This window comes from Trichoplax adhaerens, genomic scaffold (assembly GCF_000150275.1).
Source record: "Trichoplax adhaerens TRIADscaffold_16 genomic scaffold, whole genome shotgun sequence".
In the NCBI taxonomy this organism is placed as follows: Eukaryota; Metazoa; Placozoa; class Uniplacotomia; order Trichoplacea; family Trichoplacidae; genus Trichoplax; species Trichoplax adhaerens.
Genome location: NW_002060958.1, coordinates 1,162,812 through 1,181,832, shown reverse-complemented (window position 1 = coordinate 1,181,832; position 19,021 = coordinate 1,162,812). Strand labels below are relative to the sequence as shown.

The window sequence follows — 19,021 nt, the reverse complement described above, 5'->3', positions numbered from 1 at the left end:
GTACAATGAATTAACCATATCCTAATACATGATTTACAGTTCTATTTTTACCTATAGCCTTATTAGTAACTCAACACCTTACTGTATATAGTCATGTGTACTCTAGCATAGAGTCTCTACCACTACAGTCTATAGTTATAGCTACCAAATATCTCTTAGGATAAACATCTACCGCATATTATACTAAATATGGCTAACAGTCTACAATCACAATACTAGTTACATTACAGGAGCTATTTACATTTAATTATACACCAAATATATGATGAAATATAAAATGTAGAGATCAAGCTACACAACTTTTAACAAACTTTAATTCTACTTTCGTGGCACTCTGGTTGACGTAACGAAACTTTGACATCAAAAAAAATTGGGGGAAATAACCGAACAACAATTTATTAAGAAAAAAATGTTAGAGAGATAGCTCAAACAACCTTTCAAATACTTAATTCTAAGCATTAAAAATGAAGAAATAAAAAAATCACAGAACTGAAGCTGTCAGCAAACAACCTAACAAAAAGAAGAACGTTTTCACTTACAATAATTCGACCCTGAAGGACTTTAAAATTCAACAAGTTCTTCAATAGAATCTTCTTTTACTCTCTCCTCTAAATTTTCTGATTATTAACAAATTTTAAATAACAACTATGATTACTTTTCTGACATTAGGAAATCGACAGTTGATGTTTTATCATGAAGTTGTACAGTAACTATACGATTATAACCTACATTACACTACTTTACTGTCACGTTATAAATCCCCTTTCTCTGATTTGGCAGGGTAAAACTTAATGATACTATCACTTTCTAGCTATTTTCTATAGTAAAGTAATAATAGTTACATACTAAAAGCTATAAAGAATTCTGCTTTTAGTCCTTTACTACAAATGGATGCTTAAGTATCTCTTTCTAGTCAATTCTGTTACTATCTATGCATTTACAAGTCGAATTCTGATTTCAATGTCGCCTATACGAAGCTATTTACCTTTATTTACGCTATAAATGAATGCTTGAGATTCTCTTCATAATTAATTCTGCTAGCTTACAAGCTGAAGTTTCATTTCGCTATTGGATTAACAGAGCCATTTTGATTTAACGATGCAGTAAATAATGGGCTTGTGTGTTTACATTTAGAAATATACTCAGCTTCTAGCAGTAATACCTTCAATTACAACTTATATTTTCAATTCCATTTTGCATCAAAAGAGTTCTTTATGTTATTTGCACACTAAGAAAAAATGCTTATATAAACATGGCTGCTTTCCATGATCACATCGTTTTGTTAACTAATATTATATTTGCATATCTGATCAATACAGTGCTATAGTTCTACTTCAACTTACCAGCGCAACTAATGCTTATTTATATCTTGAGATATGCGGTTTATGTGTAGAAATTATATCAACATTAACATCTATATTCTTGTTTTCCATTAATAAACTTCATAGACGTCTTGGCTTTAATTCCATTAAAACCATCCCGGATGCACTATTTAGTGGCTTAAATAGTCTTGAATTGTTGTACGTGTTTGGCATAGAAATATTACGACATTTTAATCATAGTTAAAGATTGGGTACTAACTTTCTTCCCATCAATATTCCTTTAGGGTGCTGTTTGGCAACCAAATAAAGGAAATACGCCAAAATACTTTTAACTGTTTAACCAAACTGAAATATTTGTACGCCACGGGAAAGCAATTATATTATTAGCACTTTATTCTAATTTAATAATCATTAGGCTAAGATGATCATAACTGGTGCTTGTAGGTTAAACTATAGATTAGGAAACTTCTCCAATTTTTAGCTATTAACTGAGAATTTAGTCCAAGTCTGGCATCAATCTCTACAGATTTCTGCCTTAAATTATCAACTTATAAAGATATTAGCATTTTATATACATAATCAATGTCATTATGATGTATTCCAACACTAACGAAATAGCCGATTTCTTCCAGAGATCTAGCGTACAACCTTATCGCTTATGTAGCCACGATTTCCTTTCGGCATTTAAACTCATTAATAACATTGTAAGATATAGTATGAATACCTGTTGAATTGAAATTAATTCATTAAAATAGAAGAACTTATTATCAATGTATTTTATTTTCATCTATGCACTGAGCGATTAATATTTGTTGACTTTACAAAACTAATAATATGCTTATAGGGGCCTCTCTGAGAATCATTTGATCGAAGTAGACAGGAATTATTTTGACTTAAATCCTAATTTGAAGAGCTTGTAAGTTTTCTATGCATTAAAAATTATCGGATAATGTTAAACATAGAATGGCAAGATCAATGATATTGCTAGATCAATTTTAAAATTACTATTAGTATTAGTATCTTAACTTTAATTCAGTATCTTAACTTATCTTAACTTTAATTCAGTTTTTATTTCAAAATCATAAGGAATAATTCTATACCTATTTCATATTAGCAATCTAAAATAAAATAAGCATAGTATTTTACGATCAGACAACCTTAACAACCATCAATTTTTAACTTGAAATAGATATTTGGGTAACAACTTTTTAACAAAGATCAATCCGAGGACCCTCTGCAATCTAACTGCTCTACAAAACTTGTAATGAACTGATATAAAAAGATTTTAATATTTTTAGCGAGATTTTGATTACCTTGTTAGATGATAAATTGTAATTCTATTGTTAACTATGGCATTTAGAGGTTGCTAATGTTTATTTATCTAGATTTTTGGAAGGAAACGCTATGAAAATGATTCAAAACGAAACGCTAAATTGCTTAAAGAATCTAAGGAATTTGTATGTACTTTGCACTATATCACGTAAGAGTTTACCATGGTGTTATTTAACTAAACTTGCCTAATCTAAACTAATTAGATTACCCTAAATAAGCAACAATAACTGAGAAATGCACTTTCGGAATCTTCTAACTATATCTTTATTCTAGAAAATGCAAGTCTAATTTAATATTCAAAATCAATCATTTAAATAGCTTTTCTAGCCATTAAACTGGTTTATGATGTGTGATATATTTCTACTAATAAGACTTCGTGAATACATTAAGTTATTCCTAGTCTAATCCAATGAATTTGTAATATTGCTATAGATTAACTTTATTTTTTCTCTAGCTTGTAATTAAGAGGATTTATATTGAATTTACCATTGACAATTCATATACTATATTTAGTATAATTTAACCTGTATTAGGAACAGGTTGGTATCGGCTATATTAAGTCATAAAGTAATTCATGCACATATCCAAATTAATAACTATCTTAACGTGATACATATACATGTCTAAATTAAGTAAGATATCATTCATCACGGTAGATTCACTACCGTGACACATGGTGAGATGAAATATAGTCTAAAAGTCACTTAAGTGAAAACTAGAGCTGAAAAAATAAAAATCATTCTTTTGTGAAGTCAATAATACGATATGGATTGCGATATTCTTACAATTCTGACTTCAATCTGCTTAGGAATTTACCTCTGAATAGCATCAGTCACATACAGCCGAATGCTTTTAAAGGCCTTGACAATTTATATTCCTTGTATGTACATCACTGATATTTGTAATTCTCTTACTATCTGGCTTATTTATCAATCATTTAAACATTTACGTTGGAAAGCCTATTCTGTATATTTTATACCGTATATTGTCCTCTTATCTAACTATATGGACCATATTAGAGATTTAAGTGAAAATTTTTTACTGACGATCCGTGCAAGCGACTTTGCTGGTATTCCAACATTAAAAATACTGTATGTTGAGCTTCTCTTTTTTCACTTACAATAATGCAACATGAATGTTATGCACTTCTGTTCTTTAAATTAATGTGTTACGAATGTATTAATAAATGATTCAATATTATAATCCCAGCTAAAATCCTAACTTTACTTCATGCTAGAATATGTACATTCTAAAACGATACCAACTGCTACATTGATGAATCATAAAAAATTTCTATTTTGCATTTTATATACCATGCAACAGTTCATAGAGCTATTATAAATTAATGGTTTGACAAAGTGTTGTATTTAATCTAGTGTTTAAATTTTTACTTACAAATGTAGTATTTTATCAGTGCTACAAATTAATACACCGATGATAGATCAAAATATTCAGATCTTGACATAAAACTTTTTCATATGTTATTGCCTTATGTCCATAAAACTCATAATTATCACATTTTGCAATGAGTAATTTATAATATTATGTTACCAAATTTCTCGTGTGAAATCATATAAATGATCCGAATCAATGTATTAAGAAAAAAGTAGTACCTTACGACGTATCTTACATTCTGTATTCCTTGCTATTATCTTAAAAATTATGGCATTTATATCTTACCATCTATTTCAATTTTTCATAAATTTGGATCAATTCGTCATTTTTATGTTCAATAGGGATTTAAATCATAATCATATCAGACGTATAGAATCAGGAGCATTTTGTGGAATACCAAATGTTAAAACAATGTTAGTATTTCGCAGCAGCATATTGGTTGCTAAATATTAAAATAATATTTGAAACTATCGAGAAGGCATCCTATAAAACTTGAAATTTTTTATAACCGTAAGAGTTATCAATAGATAGTCGAATTTCCGTTTTAAATTTGTATTATATAACTAATATTTGGATAGAATAAAGCAAGCTCAATTTTCGATGGAATGAAACACAGCCTTATCCTTTACTGACTTATTATTATGTAGATCTTTAAATGGAAATAACTTAAATTATATAGCAAGGAAAAGTCTTACTTGTTTAGCCAAAGTCATTACCCTGTAAGTAAAAGTTGTACCTTTCCAAGCTATATCTAAAAAGCAAACTTGGATATATTTCTTGTGCATTTACTAAATATTCATTTATTCTGCGCAGCGCAAACTAATTTATTTTATAGACTATAACACGGATATAATTGACAAATATCTTCCGATAACTATATCTTTATTAGAGATTTAAATATCAACAACATTGCGGACATCGAGTCAAGATCGTTTTGCAGCCTTCCCAACCTACAATATCTGTATTTATTTGAAATTCCGTTTCGTATTCTACCCGTTTTATCCAAATTATAAGACTTCGTACTACTATAATGTTTCTAATGAATTCAGGATTTAAATCTCTGCTCGAATTTTACAATTTTCTCCCAATGACTTTAATTGTACTTTGTATTAAATAGCGAATTGAAAAGAAATAATTTAACAAATATCAATCACGGCGCTATGTCCTGTTTAACCAATCTTAAAACACTGTAAGTTGTTTCAGAGAGCTGTATAGCTATCTTATTTAGTTAAACAGTTTATGCAGCTGAATTCGTATACAATTTAAAGCCTATATAAGCATTCCTCTACAACCGTTACTTCCTAATTTTTACGTCTTCAGCCTTAACACCATAGATTTTCTTTTGCCTGTTCTAAGTAAAACGAATCCATAATATTATTTCGATACTAAATTATTTCTATCTTCGAAAACAGAGTCATACAACACGTTCATTTTCGTTATATTAAATGCAATACTTATGATTAAGAACTGTACCCTATGCTTCAGTTACGGGAATAGGTTCACAATTTTATTTTAAAATTGTAGCTATTTATTTCACTGAAAATAGATTTAGATATAATTGCGATAGAATTCACTAATCTAGAAATAATTACGAAGTAATTTCCTATACCTTCACATAGTATAGGTCGATTAAATTCAAAGTTTAACACAATACTGGTACAAAGGCTTCCTTTATAAATAGAAATAGAGTTTTTACTATTTAGTATATCGTAGTATTTAATTTTTATTTGTATTTATTTATAAAGAATTCATCCCATGAAGCATCTAAGTTGTTAGATCTTGACGTTATGTTGCCAGTTATAATATGGGCATGTTTAATTTCTCCATCTATAATATAACCAAAATGATAGACTTTACTGGTAAATCTATTGCCTTAGCTATCAATTTAAACGATGAGAACACATATTCCCTTGCTTTTAGGACACATATACGCCTAATATCGTATATAATCGTAATAAATTGTTAACTTCATTATAATATCATTTTTTTAATGACTCTTAGTGACCTCAGCTATAACAGAATCGACTATATTGCTTCCAATTCGTTTTCTCAAGCTCTAAATTTGCGTAAACTGTTTGTATCATTTCTAATTAGATAATTCTAATTTATCGATCATTTAGACTACCTTTTAATAGTTCTAGAAACTAGATATTGATAGTCCTTCTTTCATCATTTTATAATTGACCTCTTTCTTTTTGTCTTAATTAGTTTCCTAACGCAAAACTACTTAACCGAAATATCAAGCGGAATGTTTGCAGATCTGAAAAGCCTTCAATCCCTGTCAGCATCTAGTTTGAAATCTTTTGAACCAAACATTAGAATGGATATTTAAAATCATCTGTATCATCTAAGCATGCAATCTCATCTAGTTATAAATTCTATCTACGACCAGTCTATGGAGTAGGACATAAAAACACCTAGATGCAATCAACCATAGTTTAGATTCTCACTGCACTAAAAATATTAATCATCCTGCAAGTCTACAACATTAACAATATAAACTTGTCTTCATGATTTAGATTATGTTTCTACTTTGCTATCATTAACTATGTAGTACAGTAGCTTATAAGAAGATAATATTTCTGCTATGTATTAAAACTTACGCTTATATCTATGCAGCGTAAATCCTAGCTATACATATTACATTCTATTTAGTAAGCTCGATCTGAATTCTATCACAGCCATTCAATCTGAGTCCTTCAACGGCACTACTAGATTGCGTTCTTTGTAAGTATCAATGTAAATTTTTTCCAACGTACAGTATAGCATTAATAGATGGCTAAAAAATAAATACCGATATTCTTAATTGATATCGATTTATACTACGATGAGAGTGTGATAAATCATTGTGTTATTGCTATATTTTAATCTAATTTAGATTCTTACCTTGCATATACACTAGTACAATTTCATTCTACCAAGCGATGATTGCCGTGTTATATAGGTTATATAGTATTATATTAGACACTAGATAACGGTTTTGAGTTTATCCAACAATTTGATTTAGATATTTGCAGTCCAACAAGCTTACTGATATCAGTACTAATGCCTTTCATGAACTCAAATCCTTACAGACCTTGTAAGTTCACGGGCGATTGAACTAGTTTAAATAAATTAGAATCCAGGTATGATAGCATTTATCTTCAGGCTTTTAACCTTTTCAATTTACATGCACAGAGATTTAACGGATAACAACATAACTAATTTTAATCCGTTCCAGAACTTAACATCGTTGATGTTCCTGTAAGCAGTATGGATTAATTCCCCTATATTTTCTTTACTCAAATGTTCAAATTGATATTTTTAGTATAAACTTCCACTTTTGTTATTCTTTAGCATTTTAGATGAAAATGAAATCGAAATTGTCCACAACTACATCTTAAAAAATTTAAGAATACTTCAAACTCTGTAAATATACGTTTTCTGAGTTAATTCTTAATTGGAGCTTAAAAATAAGTGCAAGCTTGACAGCAAGAATGGCAATATTGAATAAGATTTTTTTCCATATTCAGATCGCTCGCTACCAATAAAATTGCTACCATCAAATCCAAAGCTTTTTCAGGATTGAATCAGTTAAAATCCTTGTGAGTGTATCAAAATAGGAAGATTCTAATGAAAGAAGCAATATTCCGTCCACAAAAGTATCGTTAGCGTCTATGATTTAAAGTATTTCAGAGTAAAAAAATAACCAAACTGCCTTATATGAATCGCTCACATACGAAAAAAGGCAGATAAATTTCCTAACCTAGAGATCCAATAATGTCCATTTTCCTCTTACGATAACTATTATATAGTAGTCTAATGCCATTGCTATAAATTCAGTGAAACTCTAAATGAATCCATTAATGCCTGCAATCACTACTCGTAGTAGAATTACAAAAGCTATAAAGTTGACAGAGAATAAAATGCTACATAATAGAGGAGCTCAGCTAACTTTGTATCTGAAAACGCAGACAGAAAATTTACCATTATAACTATAAATCAGAGTTTCGATCATATTGACACTAAACCCTAATATTGCTAGCTGCTTGCAAAATTGTCTCATTAAATGCCAAAAAGATGCAAACGAGGCTCTTTGCTATTAGATTTTAAATGTAAAATTTGAAATCAGGCCTTGAATAAGATTAATATCCTCTTGTAAACAAAGAACATAAGACTGCATATAATTGTTTTTTTATTGCAGACAACTTGATGGTAATCCATTACAGAGTATCTATGAATTGAATTTGCCGGAAGGAATAGCCTTAAAAACTTTGTAAATATTATTAAATGATTAATTATAAATGCAATTTAATAATGATCAGGAATGTGATGGTGCAATATAAAATTAGGGGACTATCCAACGCTAGAATACGAAAACTTAAACGTCACAATTTTATCAACAGCAGCGTGACTATCGATATCCTGTAAGTAGATTTAAATTGACTTTATTACTATTCTCATAAGCGAGAAATTAAATCCTAAATCGAGGCATTTACTGGTAATTAATAGTAATAATTATGATTAAAGTTTGAATCTACCTAATTATTGTTCATAAATAGTAATAACTTATGGTCATAAAGAAAACATGAACATCAATAGAAAAATAAAATGTAATAGTACAGATTGACAGCTAATTCTGCTTATTCTAATCTATCGATGATCATTAGGGACTTTTCCAATAATCTAATACAGATTTTACCCGATTTTACGTTTTATTATCCGCAAAAGTTGTAAGTCAATGTCATTTTGAACCGTTAAACAATATCAAATCTGGTAGCCAGGCAATGAGCTAGAAATATGATATATTTCCAGAACTTTCTGTCTTTACATTTAAATAAATAGTTACAGGATATGAGCAAAACAAATTTTCTTATTCTAGACCAATATGGCTTTTAATTTATTTTGCTTCAATTTAGGAATCTATCTTATAATCAACTTTACAGTCAATATCACTCGAATTTTAGCATTCAAAGCTCACTTACACTCTTGTAGGACTAATTAAATTCGATACGCACCATTTTCCTATACCATATTAATGATCCATTTTTATTAGTGAGCATAAATATCTGGCCATTTTTATTCCAAAATATTTATCTTGAACAGAGACTTAACAGGAAATAAGTATGAGGAAATTGATGGACATTTATTTATTTCTCTAAAATTCCCTACAAAACTGCAATCGCTGTAAGGAAACAAGTTTATACGATCATATAAATATTATAAATCATTTTTTGACATTAGCTGTAGCAATTCCTGATACAAGAGTTAATAATCTAGTCAAACTTCTCTGTTATTTATTTTTTGTGAATCTTAAGTTGAAACATTAATTTTAATACTAAATTCCTAACATAAAATAACAGATATTTATCAGCAAATCGTTTACATGCAATTCACCAGGAGACCTTTTCTAAAATACACCAAATTCGATTCTTGTATGTATTTAACTAATTCCTAACATCTATACTAAGAAATGATATTACATTAACTATATTTCCGTGTCACAAAACAGCTTTGCAACAAGATAACGCAATATACGATCAATAAGTCAATTCCTTGAACCACGTATCAAGGAACGATATCTGCACTATCACAAACACGTTTGCTCTACTAGCAGACTACACAAAGACTTAGACGCCTCGTATTTTAAGTTAAACACTAAGTTGGACAATTCTTCTTTATTTCACGATATACTGCATTGATATACTATTCCTCAATAGTTCATGAGTCATAGTTAATACAATTAACATTAGAATCATTTACTGAATTAGATATTAATTTTAGCTACTGCTCCCTTAATGCAGACAACAGTATTTACGAACATAGACATGTAATGACTAATACAGAATAATCAGATTACGATATGTCCTATCACGGAACATTTCCATGATAATTTACAGTCTACCATAAGTAAATTACAATCACAATGATTCGAACTGTAAGCAGATGATTTGTATTCCCTATTATAACTATCAATTTCAGTATGTGTATAAGTGTTACTGTCATAAAAAGTCAGTGCTATATTAAAACACAGTATATCCAAATTAGAAGTTAACTAAATAAGGATAGTCTAATAGAATTATCCTAACATAGATATTTCTACTGTAATACAGTATATAACACTGTAACATTCCGTCAACGGTAAATGTTTTAAATATTGTAAATCTACTAGATATAATCATAAATTACTATCAATTAATGAAAAGTAGTAAACTGTATATGATACTCAAATCACATCATTCCTAGAAGAGTAATCATTATTGCAACTTACGATAAAGTAATGATTAACTATTAATATCTTAGATACATAAACGGGAATAAGCTAAAAGATTTAAGGTTCATTCAATTACTGCCACAGCTTAAAATTTTGTAAGTTTTTTTAGATCTAAAGACATGGATGCTCCTGCTTTAGTAAATAAGCAACTTTGTCTGTCAATAATGATAGCTTGCCATATCAAAAATATGCTGTAGACTAATGACAGTAAGCTCAAGCCAATCAAATAGCATGGTATAAACGAACATTTGAGCTACTATAAGCGAGTTGTTGAAGAGACTGTCTATATAAATTTGTTATTGTGAGCTTATGTTAGTATACCATGAAAAATAGCTTCAATTAATCTAGATATTACAGTATTAGCGTAGTTTAAGTAGTAGAATATAAAAAATTTATCGCAATTAGATTAGATTTAATTAAATATTATTATGCTCTTCTATTCTTTAAACAAGATCGCTACAGAACAACGAGATTTATGACTTAAATAAGGAAGACTTCGCCAATTTAACTCAATTAAATGAATTGTAAGTCCACGAAATTATTATTATTCTAATCGTATTTTCCGAAGTTTAATAGAAGTCGTATATTTGCTGAATTGAATAAAAACTATTCATTATAGTAGCTATACATCTGATCGCTATAACTAAAAAGTTGATTAGCTAACAGACTGCAAGTCTAATGAGTTTTATCAATATGCTACTATAGAAAAAGTTTAATTCCTAAATAGATTCATTTCAGCATTGCTTTATTAGATTGAATGCTGCTTCAGATAGCAAATTGTTCTCTATTTATACTCTAATTTTAGATATTTAGGAAAAAACAAAATTACAAGACTAACTCAAAACTATTTTGCTAATACTAAATTGACATCGTTGTAAGAAATTTATTTAAACGAAAGCAGTATTCTCCTTGGAGGTCTTATTTACAATTTAAGAATATGTAGACTACAAATCAGCCGTAACAGAAAAATTGCTTTTCAATTTTGATCTAGGTCTCTAGAAAACAACCTTATATCTGTAATTAAAAGCGAATTTACCGAAATACTTTCTTTAAAATCCTTGTATGTATGGAAATGATCCTAATCTATTTATTATAAATAAGTGTAAATACTGCAAATCTCAATGGCATGGCGATGCAAAATAATATTATATTACAACATTAATGCCTTAAGTAATCTAAGTAGCATTATTTAAATGCAATGTAATTGAAATTAGTCAATCAAATTTGAGATTTTAATTTCCATAAAGCAGTATATAAAGTGCTACTGATGATTATTTAAATAATATTTATAAAGAGGTTTTAGTATGTAATCACTTATGCTAGAACTTGCTCAATAATTAAATATTAAACCTATTATGAAGGAACTTAAATAATAACCACCTTCAAGCCATAACAGAGCTATTTAAGACAGAATTACCAGCCCTAAAATATTTGTGAGTTATTATCTATTCTACGTACGCATCTCTTGAAAATTTCAATGCGTTTGATAATAAGTATCTCTACTGTAATACCTATTTGCGAGGAATCTATTTCGTTTTCTTTCAGCTATGTAAGACATAACGGCATTACATCCTTCAAAGATGTTAATATCTGGAATGTAAAGGCACTTCAAGTGATGTAAGTTGCGATATTGTAGGTATATTATATTGTTAGAATCTTTAATCTGTTAATATTGTTGGTAAGTGTTCTGTTAAATTTATAATGTTTCAGTAGATTTTTAAAAAGCCATCACTATTGCAATCTAATTCCAGAGTTAAATTCTGGTAGATATTATACTACTCTCATTCTAATTAAATTGTTCATTTAGAGATCTTTATGGAAATAAGATTAAATATATTGAAAATCTCCGTCCTCTACTACTAGACAAGCTGTAGGTTATCTAATATAACCCAAGTTCTAGTATTAATTCATTTGCGGGCTCCAAAATAAGAGCAAAATTATTATTGCCTCAGACTGAAAGCTATAATTGATCTGATGTTACCAAGGAAGAAATATTCTAAGTGTATTTTATATTATATATATAAGGAATCTAGGAGAAAACAGGATACAGGAACTATCTTGCTCTGAATTTCCATCTAGCATTCTAGATCTGTTAGTATATCGATTTTAATCATTTTTAGAGAAGTAACTGCTTAATTTAGTATTATTAAATATCAAAATAGGTTGTATTGGTGTTTTTAGAGAAGTAACTGCTTAATTTAGTATTATTAAATATCAAAATAGGTATAAGTAAATCAAATTTAAGCTTCAGCATAACATTTAATCATTAACAAATTCCTATAACCCTTTTTATTGAAAGAGACTTGAGCAGAAACAACATTTCAAAAATTAACCCAAACTGTGATGTCTATTTGAATGTTATTAGTGAACTGTAAGCCAATTTATTTTACAATTTAATATGTTTAATGAAACAAGCTCTAAATTATGTGACTAATCTTTCCATATGATACAACCAATACTAATAAACACCAATACAGAAACCTAAATTATAATGATCTGACGGCGCATGGTATTAATATTCAAACTGAAATTGTCGATAAAATGTCAAACGTATATTCATTGTAAGTAGAAATATAGTAGAATTTGATCATATTTTAACTAGCTGCGACCTAATACTCATTTAAAACTTCGTAATTGCGAATCTAATAATTAAATTGTGGGTCTATTCCCTTGTCCGTTTAATACGGATTGCTCGGATATTTTCATTTTAGCATCTTAAACATAATTGCATAGTTTGGCATATTCGGAAATAAAAGTTACTATAGATCAAGAAAATATCCTTTATTTGTTAGGAGAGATAACTTTACTCGCATATAATGTGTCAGAAGTACCCATATAACTTAGCAATAAATCTTCTTATTATCATGAGAGATTGTTTTATTAACACTGTCTAGAATCTTGGAATCTAACCGCACTTAATGTATTAAATTTACAATCCGGAAATATATTTGATGCAAATTGCCTTGTTAAGAGATTCTTTTAGCTAGTATAAATAAATTACTCAAATATCACCTATTATGATAGCCTAAATGAGCTCATTTCTACATAATTTTTTAATTAAGTATAAAATTTCATTTCATAGAAAATTAGCTGGCAATGATATTACTGGATTGCCTAAACAGAATTCCAAGTATTTCCTAGCAAATTTGTCAGTGCAATTATGGATTCCAAAGGCTTCCCATTAATGTTACCTAAATCTAAATTATTTTATCATACCTAGTATCTCGTTACAACATTTGTGAATAACGAAAAATTTAATTGCTACAATAAATCTATATAATCATCCTAACTTACTCCTGTTCTATAGACAAAATTATTTAAGAATTTTCAAATATCCACTTTTATAGCTAATCTTTTTCTTTTAACTGTCTCAATGTTACAGAGATGTTAGCAGTAATCCGTTGACCCTAACAAATGCTTTAGAATTAATATCAAAGAACACCCAGCAAAATTTGTTACACCTGTAAGAATTTCCTAAATATTATCGAGTATAAATGAACATTAGATATTTGCTATGCTAGCATTTTTATTTAAAATTCTATTTTATACATACCACCAATAATCACCAGTATTTGATACTACAATGATTTTACTTTTCTCATAACTAAATAAACATTAGCATGATCAGATACAACAAAGCCGAAATAGTATGATTCATATTTGATCGAAATTAATTTCAATTCCTTCAATGGCGAAAATACTGCACAGAAATCGTATCTAAGTCCTCAATTAAATAACAAAACCTACATCAATGTTTGCTAGTCCTTATTTTCAAAACACGAGAACTGGATGCTTCTTTACTATTTCGCCAGAACGTAGATAATCTTTTAAAAATAATTGTAATAACGATATTTTTGATGTTTTCCTCCGGTATAGCCATTTCTTGATTACCATAAAATGAAAATCTATACCGGACCATAACTATTATCTTATTTTTATTCTATTAATGAAATCAGCAACTACATGATGCCAATCTTATCGTTGCCTTTCTGAGTTTTTGCATCAATAATATCCGTTTATGATTTATTATTAACTATAAGAGTATTAATAGATATTTATATAAAACAAATTTGCAATTAAGATCATTTTTCCGTTGAGCTTATCCTTCTAGCTAAGAACAATAACTGCTACTTATAAACACTCAGCGACAAACTTTCCTTTAGTATTTTGAGTTACAAAGTCATAAAATACTGAGAAGAGCATATTAGTGAAAAGTCACTTACTAAGAAATACGATTTATATTCTATCTAACTATAAGAGCGGCTTCCAAAAATACTATTAATTACCATGTAAAAGATTACAATAACGATATTTTATGTTTTCACTTATCTAGGAACATAAATAATTGCAATTTTAGTAGCATTCCCAAGGATACATTTCGTCCTTTTCCAAACTTAAAAACCTTGTAAGCTGATTTCCAAATCAAACATTGCGCTAAACATAGAATCGTATCATTTTACAGAGTAAACTAAATGCTTCTAAATGCTAATCAATTCATGGTTTGTCTACTATGAATTGAAGTAACAATTACTAGAAGGAAGAAACCGATCATTTAAATTTAGCGTTACTTAAACCTTCTTGAGACAGTGTTACATACTGTATTAGAGTAGGAATATCCATGTTAGGATAATTCTGTTAGCCTATCCTTATTTAGTTAACTTCTATTTCGGATATACTGTGTTTTAATATAGCACTGACTTTTTATGACAGTGACACATATACACATACTGAAATTAATAGTTATAGCAGGGAATGCAAATCATCTACTTACAGTTCGAATCATTTTGATTGTAACTTACTTATGGTAGATTGTAAATTATCGTGGAAATGTTCCGTGATAGGGTATATCGTAATCTGATTATTTTGTATTAGTCATCAGATGTCTATGTTCATAAATACTGTTGTCTGCATTAAGGAAGCAGTAGCTAAAATTAATATCTAATTCAGTGAATGATTCCAAAGTTAATCTTGCTAACTATAACTCATGAACTATTGAGGAATAGTATATAAATGTAGTATATCGTGTAATAAAGAGGATTCTCAAACTTAGTGTTTAACGTAAAATACGAGGGGTTTAAGTCTTTGTGTAGTCTGCTAGTAGAGCAAAAGTGTTTCTGATAGTGCAGATATCGTTCCTTGATACGTGGTTCAAGGAATTAACTTATTGATCGTACATTACGTTATCTTGTTGTAAAGCTGTTTTGTGACACTTCTATTTGCGATATATGTTATCAATACATGGCTAAATTTTACAGAATTTTCTATTAAATTAATCGAAACGATAATTATAGATTCATGAACAACAATAATATAAGATCGTTAGATCTATCTGATTTAGCCAGAAATGTTGGTCTATTACTAACAGAACTGTAAGCATTTATTGAACAAAGCTAGAAACTATACTAATATACTAAGTAATACAACGTAAATATAACTGAAACCAATTTAAATTAATAAATCTGACATAGTAGTCAATTATCTTAACATAGAGTAGCTCTGATATTGACAGAGTAAAGATTTTTAATTAATATTTAAGAGAAGCAAAAGTGATTAAGTTTTTTATTCGGCTACTAAAACTTTCAGTTTATATAACAGACAAATAGCTGGTAACAAAATACCCAATTTAACATTTTCATCAAAGATCCAATTTGAATCTATAATATCATTGTAAGTTTATCATCTACCTATGACTGCTATGTTACTAATTATGTAATGACTAAAGTTATATGTGATCAAGACCTAATAAAAACATTTTAGTTATTAATATAGCTGTATTATTTGAAGGTTACTTTAATTTTTGCAGTCGATATAATATTTTATCAGATAAATGGTAACTTGTTCTTTTACGAAACTTTAAAAATATTTGAAGAATGTTTTCATGGATTTTAAATATGGAAACTGCTGCAATTATATTGTAAATGCATCTGGAGATATATTACTCTTTCGATACTTTAATGGCAAAACACATGAACAGAAGACTGATTCAAGTTAACGGAAATAATTATATTCCACTTATTCTTGTATATTTAGAAACATTTCCAGCAATAAGCTATCAACAATTTGTCATCAAAATCTAGGAATATACTTTCCATATCTCGTGAAATTGTAAGAACACAATAAAACTAATCAATTATTTGATAATTTAAAATCCATATTTGAAAGTCTTGTTTAAAAATTATTCGACATGCATTAATAGATAATGATAGGTTTATAGTTTTTCCCTTGCATAAGAGAACATCAAAATTAACTAATTGCTGTCAATAAACTACGTTGAGATTTAATTAGTAGCAATCAAAGCCAAGCAATAGAATTAAGTCTGACATGAGATGATACATGTAAAGTGATAGAAAATTTATGAAACAAAGATTCAAATAGATTCATCACTTTAATGTTTGCTGTTACTATCTTCTATGCATTCTCAACATAAGCAACGTCTCTAAATGATATAATCACTGTTCGTATGCGCAAATGTTTATAGAGACATCAGATACAACACTATTGACTCCGTAACTCCCAGGTGTTTTAGAGGACTTCTTCGATTAAAAGAGTCGTAAGTAAAATTTAGCAATATCGATAACTCTATCTAACAATTTGATCTACGAACAGCATATACTGATAATTTTTGATGAAATATCATCATTACATTATTCCAGTTTTTATTTCGCTACGATTGAAATCCATTATTAAAGTAATAATATCAAAAGGGTATCGTTCGATGTTGTTATTTTAATTAGACTATAATCTAGAGCTGAAAGTATTTTCATTTGCAGAGACCTTTTGTCATACTGATTAGTATCGCATGGAGGTCACTTTCTGTATTCGCTAATTAAATAGTTACAGCTAATTTCTATTAAGTGATTTCTGCTTTTCTTTACGTCATATCCGAGGTACATGCAAGGAAATCATTTGGCTTATATCACTTCTAAATCCTTTTTTGGACCTCCTAACTTAAATACAATGTATGCATATGTTGTATTATTAATCACATAACAAACTTTTTGAAACTGCTGACCAAACTAATGGATGATTCATAATCATTGCAAGAATTATAAAAATGCTAAAATAGACTCTTTATCTACAGGTTACTCTAAAAATTCCTCTTTAAACAGATCTAGCTTTATTCTTCTACTTACGCAAACAAAACGATTGACGGAAATTTCAGAATTAGAACTAAAATTTATGCTTATACTATAATTACTCCACGTTTGATTATACTGAAAATTATCTAATTACTACATTGATTTCTAAATTTCGGTTAGAGTTACCATAATTATTTTAAAATTGTCACTGGTCTATATGTAGGCTTCTCAGTCATACTTACGAAGTAATAATTTATACACAAACGACTATAATAGTCTATGGTTATACTAATAGTAGCTTTACTTACGGATGCTGTTTTGAACATACTATACAAGAAGATGTGCAGAACATTATTATTTACGAAGGCTATCATTACCTAGTGTTGTATTGAATAAAATGAACAGTATAATTGATCCTCTAGTAAATTTGTGATCTAAACGAATTCAATTACTGCAACGGGAATATTTGATCCATTACCATCATTTGCTTTAAAGGAAATTGAAATAGTTTCAATCACATTCTCATTTATCCAAATTTCTAATTTGGATTCAATTTCTTGTCTACTTATTAACTACCATTCCTATTATTCCAATGATAGCTTAACTGGCCGTGATTATTTATGCTGCATGGTACCCGCTAAAGTTAAAACCTGCATTCCAACCATGAATTCAGAAACATTATCATCCTGTCAACAACTCTTAGCTCATAGCTCATTGCAGGCATTTATTTGGATTATTGGTAGCCTTGCTTTAATAGGTAATCTCATCGTATTAATTCAAAATTATTCACAAAAGCGACAGAGCAGAAATCATATAGCAATATATTTGGTCAACAATCTTGCCATATCAGACCTTCTGATGGGCTTCTATCTACTTATCATCGCCATCGCGGATATAGTCCTTTCTGTAAAGATTTATGGACCAATTTCTGAATCGTGGCTATTACATCCTTTATGCTATTTAGCTTGTAGTTTGGTGATTGCTTCTAGCTATACATCGGTTTTAATCATGGTTATTATTACCGTTGATCGCTATATCAGCATAGTCACTCCATTTTCAAACCGCCAATTTACGATGAAATTGGCTTATACTCTCATGACTGCCGTATGGTGTATAGGAATTATTTTTTCAATTCTACCTACTTGGTTTAGCGTCCAGCAGCCAGGCTACTTACGCATTTATACCTATAACAGCATGTGTATGCCGAACAACTATGAAAATATTTATTACATGATGTGGATGATTTGGTATTTACTCATTACCTTCATAGCTTGGATCATCATGATTGCGTTATACTCTCGTATTTATGCCTCAGTAAGATCAAGCGCTAAACGTGTTCAAAGATCGTCAACGAGAGAAAATAAAATCCTAGCGATACGTTTATCTTTCATATTACTATCCGATTTATTGTGTTGGCTACCTTATTACTACGTTAATCTAGCAGGTTTAATTGAAATTGGCAGGGTGGATGTTATTACATTACAGTTCATTGGCATTTTTACATTACCGATCAATTCTGCAGTTAATCCATTCTTGTACACTTTGACTAATGTTGATAACCTAAAAAGAATATTTTGCGTCGGCCATAATCGCGTCCATACCTTGCGATAGTATATAGATATAATAAAGATTTATTGATG

The 19,021-nt window shown here is 29.1% G+C and overlaps 1 protein-coding gene across 1 annotated transcript; it reads left to right on the top strand.

The window, feature by feature from the left end:
- Positions 1-3,481: 3,481 nt before the first annotated feature.
- On the top strand, positions 3,482-18,992 carry TRIADDRAFT_31042 (uncharacterized protein; the record flags this gene model as incomplete). The annotated part of the gene is made up of 2 exons (XM_002116597.1): positions 3,482-3,534; positions 17,981-18,992. Coding segments are annotated over 2 exons (1,065 nt in total), but the record flags the coding sequence as incomplete, so codon positions are not given.
- Positions 18,993-19,021: the final 29 nt, after the last annotated feature.